Source organism: Berghia stephanieae, chromosome 3 (assembly GCF_034508935.2).
Source record: "Berghia stephanieae isolate SIO BIC M18660-M18661 chromosome 3, UCSD_Bste_1.3, whole genome shotgun sequence".
NCBI classification, from domain to species: domain Eukaryota; kingdom Metazoa; phylum Mollusca; class Gastropoda; order Nudibranchia; family Aeolidiidae; genus Berghia; species Berghia stephanieae.
Window position 1 is genome coordinate 96232679 of NC_088362.1, and position 17554 is coordinate 96250232.

General features: G+C 34.8%; 1 protein-coding gene across 4 annotated transcripts in view; it reads left to right on the plus strand.

Annotated features, from left to right (window-relative positions):
- LOC144968918 (uncharacterized) overlaps positions 1–17554 on the plus strand; it is a 74598-nt gene that overhangs the window by 43708 nt on the left and 13336 nt on the right. For all 4 annotated transcript variants that reach the window (XM_078907769.1, XM_078907768.1, XM_078907767.1 and 1 more), the window contains exons 4-5: positions 3645–3767; positions 7631–7877. In XM_078907769.1, coding sequence (XP_078763895.1) covers positions 3645–3767; positions 7631–7877 — 370 coding nt within the window. The remainder of the gene's footprint in view (positions 1–3644; positions 3768–7630; positions 7878–17554) is intronic.

A 17554-nucleotide genomic window follows, 5' to 3' on the forward strand; every position in this document is an offset into this window, starting at 1 on the left:
ATAGAGAGATAGATATAGTCTGAATGTGTGCGTAGATATTTTTGCGTGACTTTTCTCCATAACCACAACTCCCCTCTCCCATTCTCCTCGAATTAAAATGGTGGGGGGGGGGGGGGGGGGGGAGAAAGAGAGAGGGAGAGATAGAGAGAAACGGACAGATAAAAGAATAATATCGTCCCATTTTGATGAGGGGGGGGGGGGGGAGATGAAATGACAATATTTTACTTCTCTTTGGATATATCGCTGAGTATTTTCAATCGTGCAATTTTCAACACTGTGGAAAAACAAATAATCAATGATGTGAGTATTAAAGACATTAAGATACTCGGAGAAATGATAGGTCAGGTCAACTTTGGTTTTTTGCGTGTCAGTCAAATTCTCTATCTACGAAACCCTCTTTTGGATAAAAGAAAATATAAAAATAACAAACAAACAAGGGAAGAGGATATCATGATAAATTCAACGAATTTTATTTGCTTGGGTAGCACTTTAATATCTCAGGCCATAGCATTCTTATCTAAACTCGAAATAAAGGAAAGCTACAAATGACAATTGAACATCGTTATAGCCGGAAAATGGAAAACGGGGAGAAATTTGAAGAGAATTTTACTTGTACGATAGTCGGTACTTGAATGTCATCCTAAGGGTACTTGTCTATTTCCGCTATTTGACACCAATGGGTTGTCCTCCGACAGAACGCATATGCTTATTTTGGCCCCCCAAAAAATTAAGTTAAAATTGATTTATTAAGATGAATCAAACTCGTGGAAAAAAGTGCTAAACTTGACACATTCGAATTCTTAGTTTTCAGACTATTTCACAAGTAAGGGACCATCTTTATTGTTTTTGAAAATTAAATCCTTTAAGCTAAAATGAAATAAACTGTGTTTTGTTGTATATCAACAGATACCAATAACAACTAACTATAATATATGCACCTGAAATGTTAATAGTGAAGAGATGAAAAGAGGAAGTTGAAGTAAATGAAATGGGGTTGTTTTGGTCTGAAGGCTAAATTTCATTTCACGAGAGTTTTGGGTTGAAAAGATTGTGTATCATGAATATATTTGGAAATAGTGAAAGAAAGAGGAATGATATATATATATATGGTAGTTGGATGGAGAGATAGATAGATAGATGGATAGATAGATAGATAGATAGATAGATAGATAGATAGATAGATATTATTTAAAATATTTACCACAATGTTTGGGGCAGTCTACATCAATGTTTCAGGCTTAATTTGCCATCTTCAGGACTGAGTTGTTTTGTTGACTGTTGTTGTTTCTTGAAGTGGTTCCAGTTTGAAGTTAATTAAGAGGAATTTGCGCCGATGGGGACACTTGGGGACACTACATGTCGAGCACTTTTCGTACCATATTTGTATCAAACACGATTCAATAGATAGATAGATAGATAGATAGATAGATAGATAGATAGATAGATAGATAGATAGATTGATATATAGATAGATAGATAGATAGATAGATAGATAGATAGATAGATAGATAGATAGATAGATAGATAGATAGATAGATAGATAGATAGATAGATAGATAGATAGATAGATAGATAGATAGATAGATAGATAGATAGATAGATAGATAGGTAAATAAACACATATTAGTTAAACCTAAATAATACCTAATCGATATGATATCGACACAATGAACTTAACTTAATATCGATAATTTGACACAGCCAATCAGTTTCATACAATATTATTATTATTATTATTATATATCCGACAGCCAAACCAACAATCACAGGGAAAGGAGGGGAGAAGGCGGAGGGAAGGGTTAGTGGAGGGAGTTGGTGTGACAAACAAAGTCAAAGCAAACATAACATAAAGTCATTGAATGAACAAAGACTGTTTTTTTTCATATCATCCTTAGCAACGCAACACCAAACATGCTTTTAAAAATTTAACAAAGTTAGCAAGTCTTTAATTACTATTTAAGAAATCACGATCTCATTGTATCAATAAATATAGGATAAGTCGTGAAGTTTCCAGCGTAATTTAAACAACTTCCAACCATCTCATCAAAATGTCGATAATAAATATTATACAAAGATAACAGTAACGCCCATTGTGCGAGGGCGAAAAACACAAAAACATTTTACAAAACAGCAGCATTATAATTACTCTTCATGAAAATGATTGTTGAAGTCACATAGTTATCTGTCGTAAACCAACAAAACGTCTTTATTTCTTATTTTGGCCAAAACACGTTTTGTCTTCAAATATCTTGAATTATAAGCGGTCTGTCTGTCTTGATTTGAAGTGACGTAGTAATGCTTCTTTATATTGTCTCTGTCATTGGTTAGAGAGAGTTTTTGAGTCCAAAATGTTCTTATTGCATAGTTTTGTTTTGTTTTTTGTTTGTTTGGGATTTTTGTTTCGTTTTACGTCTTGTTTTGTTTTTGTTTCTTTTGTTTCTTTGTTTTGTTTTGTTTATGTTTTTTTTGTTTGTTCGTTTTTGTTTTTTTGTTGTGTTTTTTTGTTGTTGTTTTTTTGTTGTGTTTTTTTGTTGTGTTTTTTTTTTTTGGGGGGGGGAGGGGGGTTGTTGTCCGTTTTCTTTATAATTGATTATGTTCCCTGTTTGTACATAAGGCTACTCTTTAAATATTGGCGAAATAAGATAACGTCAATTTTCTTCTTTTAAATTTTTTTTTAGACTAAGAAATCAAATCATTCTATAAATAACACTTAGAAGTTATGCCTAGTTTAAATACTTTTTGACAAGTTATAAATAAATGTCACCTTCATTCATCGATATTTGCAGTAGCTGACTATTTCCGACAGACAAAAATACGATAACGGCGTTTTATAAGCAAACGGCAGTCTTACCCTTTGTCTCCGTGAAAAATATAATTTAAGTTTAGCTTTAAAAGATAAACCCAGTGCCAGAATTGTGATAAGGTGTAATTTGCATTTATCATTATTCATTTCTCCTCAAAGTTCGACAATAATATTGATTTACCAATTCACTCATCGTATTCAACCTGTCAGTGTTCTTGTGTTTTACTATTATGACAGATCTTATGTATTTTATTAGTATGTGTTAATCGTATCCACATCTGTGATCCATCTCGTCAAAAAGGAATTACGTCCGGATTATTTAGTCGCTCATGTCTGATATTATTTATAAATAAACAATAAATAAATAAATAAATAAAATTCCCTTTATTCATTTCCATGTGGAAATTTGTCTTAAGGGAAGACCGGAATAATCCATGTGTCCGCCGCAGTGCATCGCCGCAAAGTGAGCTAGGGTGATGTGACTTGCTCAAGGCCACACAGCGCGGCGGGTGATCGAACGCACTACCTTTTGAGTACGAAGCAAAGACCTTACGGGGCTGTCAAAAATATGAAATTTGGTTAAAGGGTATGTCTTCATTTGGAAAAAAATAACAATAGGAAATGAAATGGAAGTTTCCATTTATTGAACAAAGACTGATAATGTGGACGTTTCGGGGTTCCCCTTTATCAACAAAACACGATGAATGAAGCAGTAAGGATTCGAATCCTTACATATCATTGAATCTCCCTGTTCTCTTAAATTCACCAATTACACTCGAATCCAAATATTGTAAGTAACATTGTATTGTATCATTTATGATTTATTTCTTCTCTTTCGCAGAGTGTTGGCGTATTCAGCTCAGACCGAATTCCAAGAGGCACAAGGTTCGGACCTCTGGTTGGGGAGACCTTACCTATTGAGGATGCGACTATGGATCACTTCCACCCTAAATATCACTGGAAGGTAAGCAATAAATAGTAACCAGTGCCCATTATACAATACCCTAACAAAACGCTTTTTTGTATATAATATCAATTTGGTCGCAATTCATTTACTTCAAATGTGAGCTTGAGACGATATAGGGAAATCCTTATATCACTGGAAGTATCTTTAAGCAATGGCTAATGAAATATATTTTGGGAACTATCCAATAAAAATTGGGATATCCCAATATGATAGTTTGTTCATTTCTATATACTTTCACGAAATTTTAAAGTAAAGTTTGCACTTTAAATATTTTAATTTACAACTTTTCCAAGGGCACTTTCAGCGATGGACTAAGGGGGAAAACGCTTTGAAACCTTAGATTGTCTTCTTGAAATGGCTACAACAACCAATATCTAACATTTTGTTATGAAATTAACGACAAAATGTAGAACAGTGTCAACTAATTCACACCTTTAATAATAATTCAATTTTCATACATTGTGACATATGGACCAACTCTCTAGAGCGGCTCACATATAAATTAAATATCAATTTCATGTTCTTAATCATTTAACTGCCGGACTCTTGGGGGGGGGGGGGGGGAGTTTTTAAAATTTTGGCCAGAAAACTCGTCCTTCAAATACCGATCGATTTAAATGTATGACCCCCATCTGGACAAAAACTCTCAAAATGGGAGTTCGCGAAGTCCCGGGTAAGTCGAGATTTTTTTTTTCTCTCTGACTCTTCCCAACTCCTGTCCGCCAGCAGTGGTTGGGTAGCTGGGCCTGTAAGATCTGGCGAAATTGCTTAGCGTTCTATCCAAAGGGAATCAATTCATTGCTATTGACTGTTCACGCTACAGAAGCCGGGATAAACAAAAACTCCAGCTCCACGTCCCTCATGGCTCTGAAAGATTATCTAGTATAGGAAATGAGATTAGCGGAAGAGTAGCGTCCCTTGATTGGACGTCACCCATAGTCTGTGACGTCACCGGCGGAAAAGTTATTAGAGAGAGAACGTCATGTTGGTTGTGCGCATGCGGCTCTCGTCCTCGTAGTGATGACGAGAGACGCATGGGCACAACCAACATGACGTTCTCTCTCTAACATTTTTTCTGCCGGTGACGTCACAGACTATGGGTGACGTCCAATCAAGGGACGCTACTCTTCCGCTAATCTCATTCCCTATTGATTATTTATCTTTGCGATTGGTGATTGTATGGCGCTTCTTTTTGGTCTACCAGTAAATTATCGCAATTCCCGTCTGCTGCAAGATGTCTTCATTGCATTATTTTTAGAAAATATGCCATTTACATATTTTAAAAAAAATGCTTTTCACGATGGAATTAAATTCTTGTAATTTGTTCTAAAAGGAAATTCTTACTAAATTCCACCCCCCCCCCCCCCCCCACCTCCTCCCTTCCTTCTCCCCCGGGGAGGTATCAAAATAAGGGGTAGATAACTTTACACAATGGATACCCGTGGAAAGAGAGGTTGATTAAATAGATAGTAGAGATAAGTAAAAAAAAGTTATGACAATGCAATCTGTAGGTTGAAGTCCCTGTCAGGACATACACCATACACGGACAAATATGTATATTTAAAAAATACCAGAAAACTTTCACTTCAAAAGGTGATCGATGAAGATAATACACAACTTGTCAATCCTGAGACTTCATAAAAGTTATAAACACGTTTTAAGTTTAATCCTTTTACACAAATTGAAAGTCACCTTAATTAATCAATTAATTGTTATTTTAAGAAACGTTTTCTCACCAATTTATTTTGTCAAATATTATTGTGTTTTGTCAATGTCCGTCAGAAAAGGGGTCGTACCGTTTTGTGTCCGGGCTCAATTTCAATGGGACTGTGGGAGAGAGTTGTAGAAGGGTTCATAACACATCACAATGGGCTGGAATCCGTGGATAATAAATCCCTTTATTCGGGGAATCGCCCTCCCCATTGTTAAGATTTACACTACAGTGACCTTATTGTGATGATTGTTGTTTGAAGGGAGAGGTACCACTTTATTTATCGGAAATCTATCCGCTATCTTCATGACATTATCAAGGAGGAGAAAAATGGACGCAAGTTATAGTGGGGAGGATATCTGCTGGGGGAGAAAATCTGAAGTCTTGTGTCTTGATTTTACATTGCAGATTATGGGTAGAAAAAAAAAGCAATGTGATTTTTATCATTTTTTTCAAAAACTAAAATTGCGTAAATGAGTCGTATGAATTATTATTGTTGTTATTATTATTATTATTATTATTATTATTATTATTATTATTATTATTATTATTATTATTATTATTATTATTATTATTATCATCATCATCATCATCATCATCGTGATCATCATCATCATCATCATCATCATCATCATCATCATCTTCATTATCATCATCATAACTGTTGCTACTGTTGTTGTTGTTGTTGTTGTTGTTGTTGTTGTTATAGCTGTTGTTGATACTGGGGTTGGGTTTTTTCTGTGGTTTTGAATCCAACTGTATTTCGAGCTTAACGTTTTCCCCTTCTATTTGTCAGATTTTTGTCTTATATCAGTGTCTAATTTTTACTTCAACTTGAAGTCCCAGGTTTGAGTTGAGGATCCTAAGAGTTAAGAAAAAATACGACATATGTAGTTACCGCCATTTGAAAAGTTATCAAGTAGGCCATTGTCACGGGGTCCAACTTTCTCTACCGTTATGTCCCGGTCAAGGAATCATAACAATAAAGAATAGAAAATAAATTATCTTGGAGAACGAAACAGAATTACTGGCGTTTTGTGTTTACTGAGTTAGAAGAAAGTGATCGGGTGACACGATTGGGTTTACAACAAAAGGCAGCAACTGCAAATATCCTCATAATATAGAGATGATTTTCTATGTTAAACACGATATCACAAGCTCGCGTCTGCGTCAGAATATAATATAAAATACTATACAAATATTTTGAAATATAACGTTTTTTTAACATTTGTTTTTAAAAACCAATTGAGAATTTATGAAAAGTCCTAGGATTTGTCTAAAATTAAAACCTCTTTTTTCATTGAACTTAAAATGGCCCCTATGGAAATCTCTTTGGTATTTGTTGTTGTTTTGTTTTTTTCTTGTCTTGTTAGAACAATGAAAATTATAGGAATTGTTGATTAAAATGATAAAAATAATTTGTTAGGAAATTCGGTTATTCCTTATATAACTTCAATGAGAAATCGTAGGTTTGAGAATGACTTGAATGTTGGAAGTCGTTCTAACCAATCGGTATCGAAAGCAAATGTCTCACGTACTAAGTGAGCTAAATTGTTTTGTCAGGGTCAATAACAAACAGTTTGTGATTGTATTCTCGAATACTGCTTATCTCTTGAAAACGACAGGAACGTTTTGTGAATTGTCCGTTTCTCTGATCGTTTGTTTGCTTTCAATGGTTTTTCTTTTCACACGTAGATAACATTACAAAAGAGATTTTAGTCTATAACAGATAAGGGTTTAACGTTTTTTAATGCTTGGGTTATGACTTGAAGCTAATGCTAAACTGTATGAAACTGGAATACGTAAATAGATTGGACAAAACATGAATGTAAAGGCTTCGATAGCTGTTTCTTGATATCTTCTCTAAAAAAAAGAATAAATAAATAAATTGCATATATGACACAGTATATTGGTTTTACTAGTATGTACAAGGATGTGTACAGCTAAATGAAAACAAAATCAAGATATTTTATCTTTACAGTGAACTTTTGTGAAGAAGAGACTAATTTTACAAAACTCCAGTTTCGCACACTTGATTTTAGTTAGAATTTGTAATAACCACTAGACATCTATCTACGCGCACACTTCAAAATTTCTTTAAATCGTTATAAATTTCATGACAGACCATGAATTTTGGTTATTCAATCAGGTCCACCAAAGCGAGTCGCCAGACCACCTCATCAGGATTTCTGACCCAGATCGAAGCAGCTGGCAATGCTACATGAACCTGGCGCCCTCCCTGGACCTCCAGAACGTGATCGCCTGTCAACACGACAACGGGATCTACTTCTACACCGTCAGGCACATCGAGCCCAATGCAGAGCTGCTGTTCTGGTTTTCCAAAGACTACTCCGAACGAATTAGTTGTCCTCAGCTGAGCTCGAATATAGAGGATGGTAAGTAAAACATACTACATATATGTTAATAGTAGATAACCGTGAATTTATATATTCCATGATAATATAATATACTAATAGCTCAGTAGATAGCGCACTTGATTCAAACGCAAAGGGACCAAGATCGATCACAGCTTGATGCGAAGAGATATCAAATTGGTCTACGTTAAATAATGGCAGGCAATAAATAAACAAAATTTAGAATTCTCACGTTTTATTGAACTGCTTTAAAGAGGAATTTTGTATGTTAAAATGTGTAACAATGCTAATTTGTTCACATTATAGAAGGAATGAAGATGACGTCACTCAGGTCTTTGTAATTGTTTTTTTTTTTTTTTTTTGCCATCCGCGTTTATGAGTAATGCTCACTGAACTGTATTAACCCGACTATAAACGTTCATGGATACACACAGTTTTGTGTGTTGGTCCGTTATACTTCCGGATGGCAATGTTATGAGCTTCTTAGCCAAGCGCGTATTATCTATATTAAAAACCGTGAAGTAAAACTAAATTCAAGGTGCCTGCATGTTATATCCAATATAAATGACTCATGCTCGGATTGAAATCAAGACTGACAATGAAACAAACCAACCCAGAGGATCAAGTCAATACCTCCTCATGAAATATTTAAACTCGGTTTGCGTATTATGGTTAAAATCCAAATATAAGAATTATATGGTATCGAATATTTCAGAATGAACGATTCTTTTAAAATCTCAAGGACCAAGTAAATACATAACTACTAATAAAATATTCAAAATTAGGTGGAATATTATGGTTGAAAACTAAATGTATGAATTCTATGGCGTCGAATCTAATTTCAAAATGAACCATTCTTTTAAAATGAAAAGGAAGAAAGGAGAGGCCTGTTATATCAAATAATTAAAAGCGGGGAGGGGGGGGGGGAGAGAGAGAGAGAGAGAGAGAAAGAGAGAGAGAGAAGAGAGAGAGAGAGAGAAGAGAGAAAAGAGAGAGAGAGAGAGGAGAGAGAGAGAGAGAGAGAGAGAGAGAGAGAGAGAGAGAGAGAGAGAGAGAGAGAGAGAGAGAGAGATTAGCATGTTTTTCTACAAAATTAGATTACAAACAAAGGTGCAAATAGATAAATGAACATTTTATTCATATTATTCTTACATACGTATTTCGTTGTCCATATCAGATTATGACGTGTCTACACGGGGACAATGAAAAATGAGGTTTTGATACGTTTGACTAAGGATTGTATAGCAATCTACACGACAGCTACATGGCGATTTAGACATGTGGGGGAAATTCTCCCAAACTTTTGTCAATAAAATGTTAGTCTTTGTATTGGGAATGGCATCGGATCAATATTAAAACAAAACAAAACAAAAAACATTAGAGGGAAATATAACAAAGTGAAACAAAGAAAAAGTTTTTTAAAAAGTCGTTGTGGCGGAGCGTGTATGAAAAGGGCAAGAAGGAGACGAATTGTGAAGAAGAAGAGGAGGAGGAGGAGGAGAAGGAGGAGGAGGAGAGTGAGAGGGATTTAGAAGAAAGCTAAGAATGGCTTAGTAATAAATGGCTTTATTTGACTATGAACATATTATGTGTGTGCTTGTTTCCTGACAAAATATATTCAAAACTTTAACAGAAAGCTGAAATTTTCAAATATTGACCGATTAAGATTCCTGCCGACGACGAAAAGTCTCAAATCTAATAAGTCAAAGGTATCCCAGTTTTTAATGTTCATTTTTTTTTTTTTGTTGTTGTTTTGTTTGAGTTTTTATTTATTTTTTTTGGGGGGGGGGGTGTTGTTTGTTGTTTTATTTTTTGTTTTGTTTTGTTTGTCTTGTTTCGTTTTGTTTTATTGTTGTTGTTTTTGTTTTGTTTTGTTTTTTGGGGGGAGGCATTTTAAATTTTAATCGCCGATGTATGAAGTAAAAGTTTCCTCGTCAAAATGAATTATAAAATGTGTTTCGTCAAAGTGCGTCAAACTTCTTCAATCTTTACTCGATTTTCACCTTATCAAGAGGAAGATAAAGACAATAAACAAACAAAGAATAGAAAGTAGAAAAGTTGAATATGACGGGTGTGATCAATAAGTCATTTATCTATCTCCCCGTCTCCCTGTGTCTCCTATTCCTATCAGATCTATCTGTATCTGTATCTGTATCTGCAAGATATCCGTATGATATTTTCTTCCCGGGAGGTCATAATGAAGAATTCTCCCCGCACGTCACCTTAATCCAAAGGTATTTTATAATCTGGCGGGATTAGATCAAACCCGAGCACCCGCACGATAAACGGAAAAGTGATAGTGGGGGAGGTGTATGACCGATTGTATTTTGGACTGTTGACTTTTTGTGTATATTATTGGTAGAATAATCACAATATGCATAAATCTATTATTCTCTTTTATTGACGTCAAGAAGGAATAAATTATTCTGTTCTTCAACTCTAATCCCACTCCACACCACCCCCACACCCCACTCTCTCTCTCTCTCTCTCTCTCTCTCTCTCTCTCTATATATATATATATATATATATATATATTATATATATATATATTTCTTTTCTCTTTCCTCACACCACACTCACACACACACTCACACACACATACACACACATATACACACACATATACACACACATAAATACACCCAAACCTCTCATATTCAATTTCTCATCTTATCCAATTGTGTCTCCTTTATTTTATTTCAGAAGGTTCTGGGGAAAATTCTCGACTTTTAAAAAGAGTTTCGCATTATAATTAGTATGGTCGACTTATTAATAATCTCTCTCACTCTCACACACACTCACACACACACACACACATACACACACACACATACATACACATACACACAAACACCTATTCTCTCTCGCTCGCTCGCTCGCTATCTTTCTCTCTCTCTCTGCTCTCTCTCTCTGCTCTCTCTCTCTCTCTCTCTCTCTCTCTCTCTCTCTCTCTCTCTCTTTGCTAATTTAGAAACTTTTAAAAACAGTTTTGAGTCCCATGTTGTAGCATAGCGTACGACCCAAAACCAGATCAGAAAGAAACAAATAGAAAAGTACAAGAAGGGAATTTCTCACCAATACCAGCACCCCCATCTTTCTAAGATAAAATTTTCATTTTTTTTTTTTTTTTGTTTTGTTCATTTTTTACCATATCTTGAAAATTGTGACATTAAGAAAATAGGGTAAAGCAAATGAAAAAATCTAAACAACAGTTTGAGACAGTGGCAGAAAAGACTGTGGTTGCCATGTAATAGGTGATAAGCGGGAGTTTGGTAGTGTTTGGGGTGTGTCTGTGGGGGGGGGGGGGGGTAGTGATTGGGATGCGGTATAACGAGGGTTTACTGTAGTAGATGCACCACGAAGCAAGTTGGAGACAGAAATCTTCATTTAATTTTATGGAAGTGAAAATGCTCTCGCTCATTACGAACGCCGGTAGAAGTTTTGATAAGAATATTTCTAGGGAAAGGAAGTCGATAAATGATAAGAATAATAATCATATAAGTCTCTTTCATGTGTTTTGTGGAACGATTACAAGAAAACACCCACGCAGAAAATGTTCTTCGTACATCGACAAAACAGCTTTATCTCATTCTGGTCAGAAAACCTGTTCTCGATGTGTCGATAAAATATTTAGATGATGTCAAACGTTTAAGAAAAAAAATGTGAGCTTTTATATATAGGGGATGAGATTAGCGGAAGAGTAGCGTCCCTTGATTGGACGTCACCCATAGTCTGTGACGTCACCGGCGGAAACGTTATTAGAGAGAGAACGTCATGTTGGTTGTGCGCATGCGATGACGAGAGACGCATGCGCACAACCAACATGACGTTCTCTCTCTAATAACTTTTCCGCCGGTGACGTTACAGACTATGGGTGACGTCCAATCAAGGGACGCTACTCTTCCGCCAATATCATTCCTTATAGAGCAATATCCATTAAATGTTCTCAAAGCCTTGACAAGGGGTCCCCAACCAACAGCAACACTTAACATGCAGGGCGATATATATTCATTATTTTTTTCCGAAAGAGACAACGCTGTTAACGGTCAGGTACTCGTTTTACATCTGAGTACAGTGAGAGAATGTGAGTAAAGAGCCTTCTCCAAGAACTCTACAAGGTGCCGCTTGCATCGGATCTCGAACCCTGGACCTTCCGATCCGAAGGCGAGAGTCATACCACAAAGCTGCACGACCATTTGATAGGTTGGGGTCAAAGTTTATTTTATGGACAAAATAGAAGAAAAGACATTTTGTCAATGTATAAGTGTGTTTATTTAATGGCAAAAAAAAAAAACAACAACTGGAATATCAGCAATGAAAACAACAACAAAAGTGTTTAGCGCCTCTCCTCAACCTTCCCATCCCCTCCCCCCCCCCCCCCCCCTTCTTTCTTTTTTTTTTCTTCACCTTCCATGCAAATAAAATGCATCTTGCTTTGTTCTTATCGCAATGTAATGATGAAGATAATAATAATGTAATTTTGAACTCGCGCTCTCCGTTTTTAAGTGGTCTAAAATTGCTTCCTTGTTATTCTATACTGTTTTACTAGAAGCAAATTTCGATTGTTAAGTCTTGTGTCTCGTTAGCTGTTGTAAACGATGTTACGTGATGTACGAGTATGTACGCGTAAATGTATGTGTAGCTATTTTTTTAAATAAAATCATGCCGGCTAGGATGGAGGTTATGTGATTAATAATGATAATTTGTTATTCAGAGGTCAATCTTTGTATCTAAATAGTAAAAAAAAAAAAATTTTTTAACTTGAGCTTTTATATAGCACAATATCCACTAAACGTGCTCAAAGCGCTTTACAAGGGGTCCCTGGCCAACAGCAACACATAACATGTAGGACGAGACATGACGCCTGTCAGGCGATATTACAAATTTTTGGGACAGAGACAACGCTGTTAACGGCCAGGTACTCATTTTACACCTGAGTACGGTGAGAGAATGTGAGTAAAGAGCCTTCTCCAAGGACTCAACTATGCGCCGAGCGCGAGGCTCGAACCCAGGACCTTCCGATCCGAAAGCGAGTGTCATACCACTAGACATAGCTGCAGTAGCCCTTTATAGCCGTCTCTGAGGCGTTCAATGGGCGGTAATATTGAGGGATAATCTTTAAATATGGCGCCAGTCCATCGCAAAGTAATTTCAGTCTGATCAAACAGACCCAACAAACCAAAACTCACAGCTGGTTGGACGGAAGTGTGAATAAAAATAGATATAGATGCCATGCGTTATGCAAAATGCTCACCAGATCCACCGGCCAAAACATTTACAAACCTGCCTTCTATGACTGTACAGTACGAGCATTTTGTAGAACTACAAACTTTGGGTTTCACCTACAGAGCTAAACAATCTTATTACTTGAAAAGGAAAATTCTATGCCAGGGCACTAATACTTCAAAACACCGAGGTATTTTGCATTCTCGCTAAAGGCCCAAGTTCATCATTTATTAAGCTAAATATAGCGGCCACATTTTTTCTGTATGAAAACTACAAATTTTTAAAAGTACATTCTCGCTAAAGGCCCAAGATGATCATTTATTAAGGTAAACATAGCGACCACATTTTTCCCCCATGAAAACTACAAATTTCAAGTTTGCAGGTTTGTAATGTCAACCAAGACGACACAAATCTGTCCGTAACCTTAAACTTTTAAAGTTTTTTTTTTTGGAGGAAAAATTTAGTGAGAACTAATCACCACTCTGGGGGTTGGAGAAACAAGAACAATAAGCTCAATGACATAATTTTCATCCAACCTATAAAATGAATGTAGTCGAAGTCACACGCTCTTTCTTAATGTTTTTCGACCACCAGTTAGGTGAGTAGTTCTCATTAATGTCTAACATACTATAACGTAACAGGTCTTACTTAGTTCTGTGTGCTGGTACGACAATCCAGCTGGCCGACAGAACAGGTCAGTATTCAACCTAAACGCATAACATTAATATGCGGAGAGAATCAGAAGCTATTTAGATAAAAGATATAATATTATAGGAGAATAGGCCACTGTCTCTAGGTCTATAACAGTGGGGAGAGCGGAGGGTGAAGAGGAGGGGGGTAAGCAAAGACAGAGAGAGAGAGAGATAGAGAGAGAGAGAGAGAGAGAGAGAGAGAGAGAGAGAGAGAGAGAGATAGGAAATGTGGTGGTTGTGAGTAAAAATTAACAAGAAAAACGGAATACATAAAAGGGGGAGGTTTATCACTCTCATTAAAGCCCTGGTGATAATCACAGAGATAAAGAAATAACTGTATGAAATACATAGTGAAGCGTCTCTCAGCATAGATAATAAACCATTTAAAATCGAGTCTTTTTGGTAGTCAGAGACAACATGCACGATAAAATAGACAGATTTTTGTTTCTGATTCTCATCAAAGGAACTATCTTCTTTATAATTCCTATTTGATTTCGATAACAGCAATTGCCAATTTAACGGCCATTTGCTTGTATATAGACAGACAGACAGACAGACCGACAAAAAATAGATAGACAGTCGGGCTGATTGAATGACGAATTATGATCTTAATGTTTGTGAACAAAAGAATAAAGGAGAGGAAGTGATGAGATAAATGTCAGCTAGATTGTCTGTTTTCTAAACATTCGATGGCGTAGTTATTAGTTCATTCATTTCTGTATCCAGAAGTCTCAATTTCTTAAGTCTTTCCTTTTGAATAGTAGTAGTAGTAGTAGTAGTAGTAGTAGTAGTAGTAGTAGTAGTAGTAGTAGTAGTTGTAGTAGTAGTCGTAGTAGTAGTAGTAGTAGTAGTAGTAGTTAGTAGTAGTAGTAGTAGTAGTATAGTAGTAGTAGTAGTAGTAGTAGTAGTAGTAGTAGTAGTAGTAGTAGTAGTAGTAGTAGTAGTAGTAGTAGGTAGTAGTAGTAGTAGTAGTAGTAGTAGTAGTAGTAGTAGGAGGATAGTAGTAGTAGTAGTGTAGTAGTAGTAGTAGTGGTAGTAGTAGTATTGTAGTAGTAGTAGTAGTAGTAGTAGTAGTAGTAGTAGTAGTAGTAGTAGTAGTAGTAGTAGTAGTAGTAGTAGTAGTAGTAGTAGTAATTATTTTATCATCATCGTCATTATTATTATTATTATTATTATTATTATTATTATTATTATTATTATTATTATCATTATTATTATTATTATTATTATTATTATTATTATTATTATTATTATTATTATTATTATTAATTATTATTACACACTCATGTGTCTACTGGCATCATTTATCTATTTTTGTTTGACCAGTCAAGACTACGAATGAACAACACACTAATAATAGACTTGAACGGAAACAAGGCAGTAGGAAGCTATGACGTCAGATGTAAATATGAATAGTGTTTTAATGGTATTAGGTTAAGAAAAATACTTACAATTTTGACCCACCAAAATAATTATAACAAAATAACAAAACTTTGTGACGAACTTTGTGTGTTTAGTCGAGAGCATTTAAGATGGAACTAATCAGATCTCCGGGTGACTGAAACAAAGAGATACATATTTTAAATTAAAAACTGATTAACATCTTATCATTCCTACTATGGAATGATGAGGTGTGGAAAAATACCAGTAGCGTAGAATGAATGCAATAGTCAAAAAGTATAAATTGATTAGAGAGTATATTTATTTATTGGTGACATTGATACGATTCAAGATTATCGCCAACTTAACCATCTGATGTTTGCTTTGATTATTTTCACTAGACGATCTTTTGAAACAGGGTACCTACTGTTTTTAGAAGTAAGACTTAATTTATATAGAATTATAAAGTAAAATCTTATATGTTATTAATTGGTTGACTTCACGAAAGCTGACAAATGTCCTGAATCGTATTTAAAGGAGAAAACCTCTTTATATTTTTTATTTTTCTTGTTTTTCTTTCTATTCTTCAATCTTTCACAGTTTCTAATAATCGTTTTCAAATGACAATAAATGTATCAAATGACATCTAGTATTCGTTTCTTGGCTGATCGATGTAATTCAGCAAAGATTTCTAAGAAGTGAATTTTGTTTTGGTGTTTATCGAACCACATCAATTTATAGTTTTATGGTGATTTGTTTATTGTTAAATTTGGCTTCGAATTAAATAAACAAACAGAAAATGATTATGCTCTTATTTACATAATTTTGTAAATTAATCGCATATCTAGTCTTTCCGTCACCTCCATCATTTTGAACAAAGGTTGGAGGGGTGGGGGAGATATGCCTAAGCCAAACGAATTCTTTTCAAGGAGAAGAGAAAAAAACAAGCTGTTGCATAGCCATAAATTATTAAATAAACTGGCATTTTAAAATTCTGGACACAACATACTTAATTTCATTTTCAAAATTATGCATAATGTATAAAAAGAAAATAATGGAGTTGGTAAGAAAGATCATAATGATCTTATCCGTTATGTTGGAGGAAAAAATGGAGACGAAGTTTAGTTGTGGGATGTTCCAACGATTTGTGTTGATAAAAAGTTTGAAAGTGGTCGGCCAGGCGTGGAAAGTTTAGAGGAAAGAATGGAGAAACGGTTGGTTGTCTGACTGAATAAATAAAGCAGGGATAGAGGAGATCTTACAGAACAGACAAGCTGTGTTATTCTATAGAATATTATTTTATGACAAAGAATAATAAAGCATACGACAAACCAATAGAGATCCTGTATTACGGGGATGTTATTTTTTTACTTGTTTATAAATAAAGGGGTGTGTTTGTGCGTGTTAGTATCCCAGTCATTTGACTAGCGAGCCTATTGGTGTTTGACTGTGTTTTATGGTATCACGACAACAGCGTGGATTGGTGTTTTGGGATACAATGATGCCACTTTCTTAAAGAATTATTTTTTTTGTCTTGTTCTGAAGAGTTGCAGTATCCCAGTGTGGTTTTAAGGATCAGAGCTTTTCTAGTTTAGTTCATAAATTGGAGGAAACGTTTGTGGTTAGAACTGCAACGACAATTTCACGGCTATAGGAGTTTGCGTTTGATAGTTTGTTTTCAGTTACCTTTTGAGAAATAGAGAATTATTATTTTGACATTTCCGATATTGCAACAAGAGATAATTTTATATATTTTTATATTTACGAGTGTATTTTGATAAATGAACGGAGTCAATGGTTTATTAGACAAGAATACTTTTTTTCTATTCTTGATTGAAATTGTGTAATATAGACTAGTTGAACAATTGAGTGTGAATTGATATAACAAGTCTAAAGCAGAAAGACCAGAAAAAACATTAATGTGTATCTAACGATTCCTAAGAGAGTGTTTTTGATGAACTTTGATTGAGAAAATTTCTATATTCAACAAAAAGGTAAGCTGATTATTTATTTGACCAATTAATAAGTTCTTTCGAGACCTCATCATATTGTAGGTGTGGTGAGTTATATTCATTTACACCACAAAACAATTCTTTTTATTATTTTTACTGGGGCTTTGTATTTTTATTTTTTATTATTATTATTATTATTTTTTTTTTTTGGTTATTTTATTGGGGGGTCAATTTGTCTTGTTCCATTTTTTTTAAATGTTCTATTTTGAGTTAAACTATTTTGTTTTGTTTGTTTATTTTTAGTTTGCCTTTTGGATTTCATTCATTTGTATTGATATACAAGAATGACAGCTTCCTCAATGGGAGTGTAATAAGATAATAATATGCGAAAGGATGAAGCTTATTTAATAATAATATTGTTTAGAGCTAGCTAGATAGATAGATATAA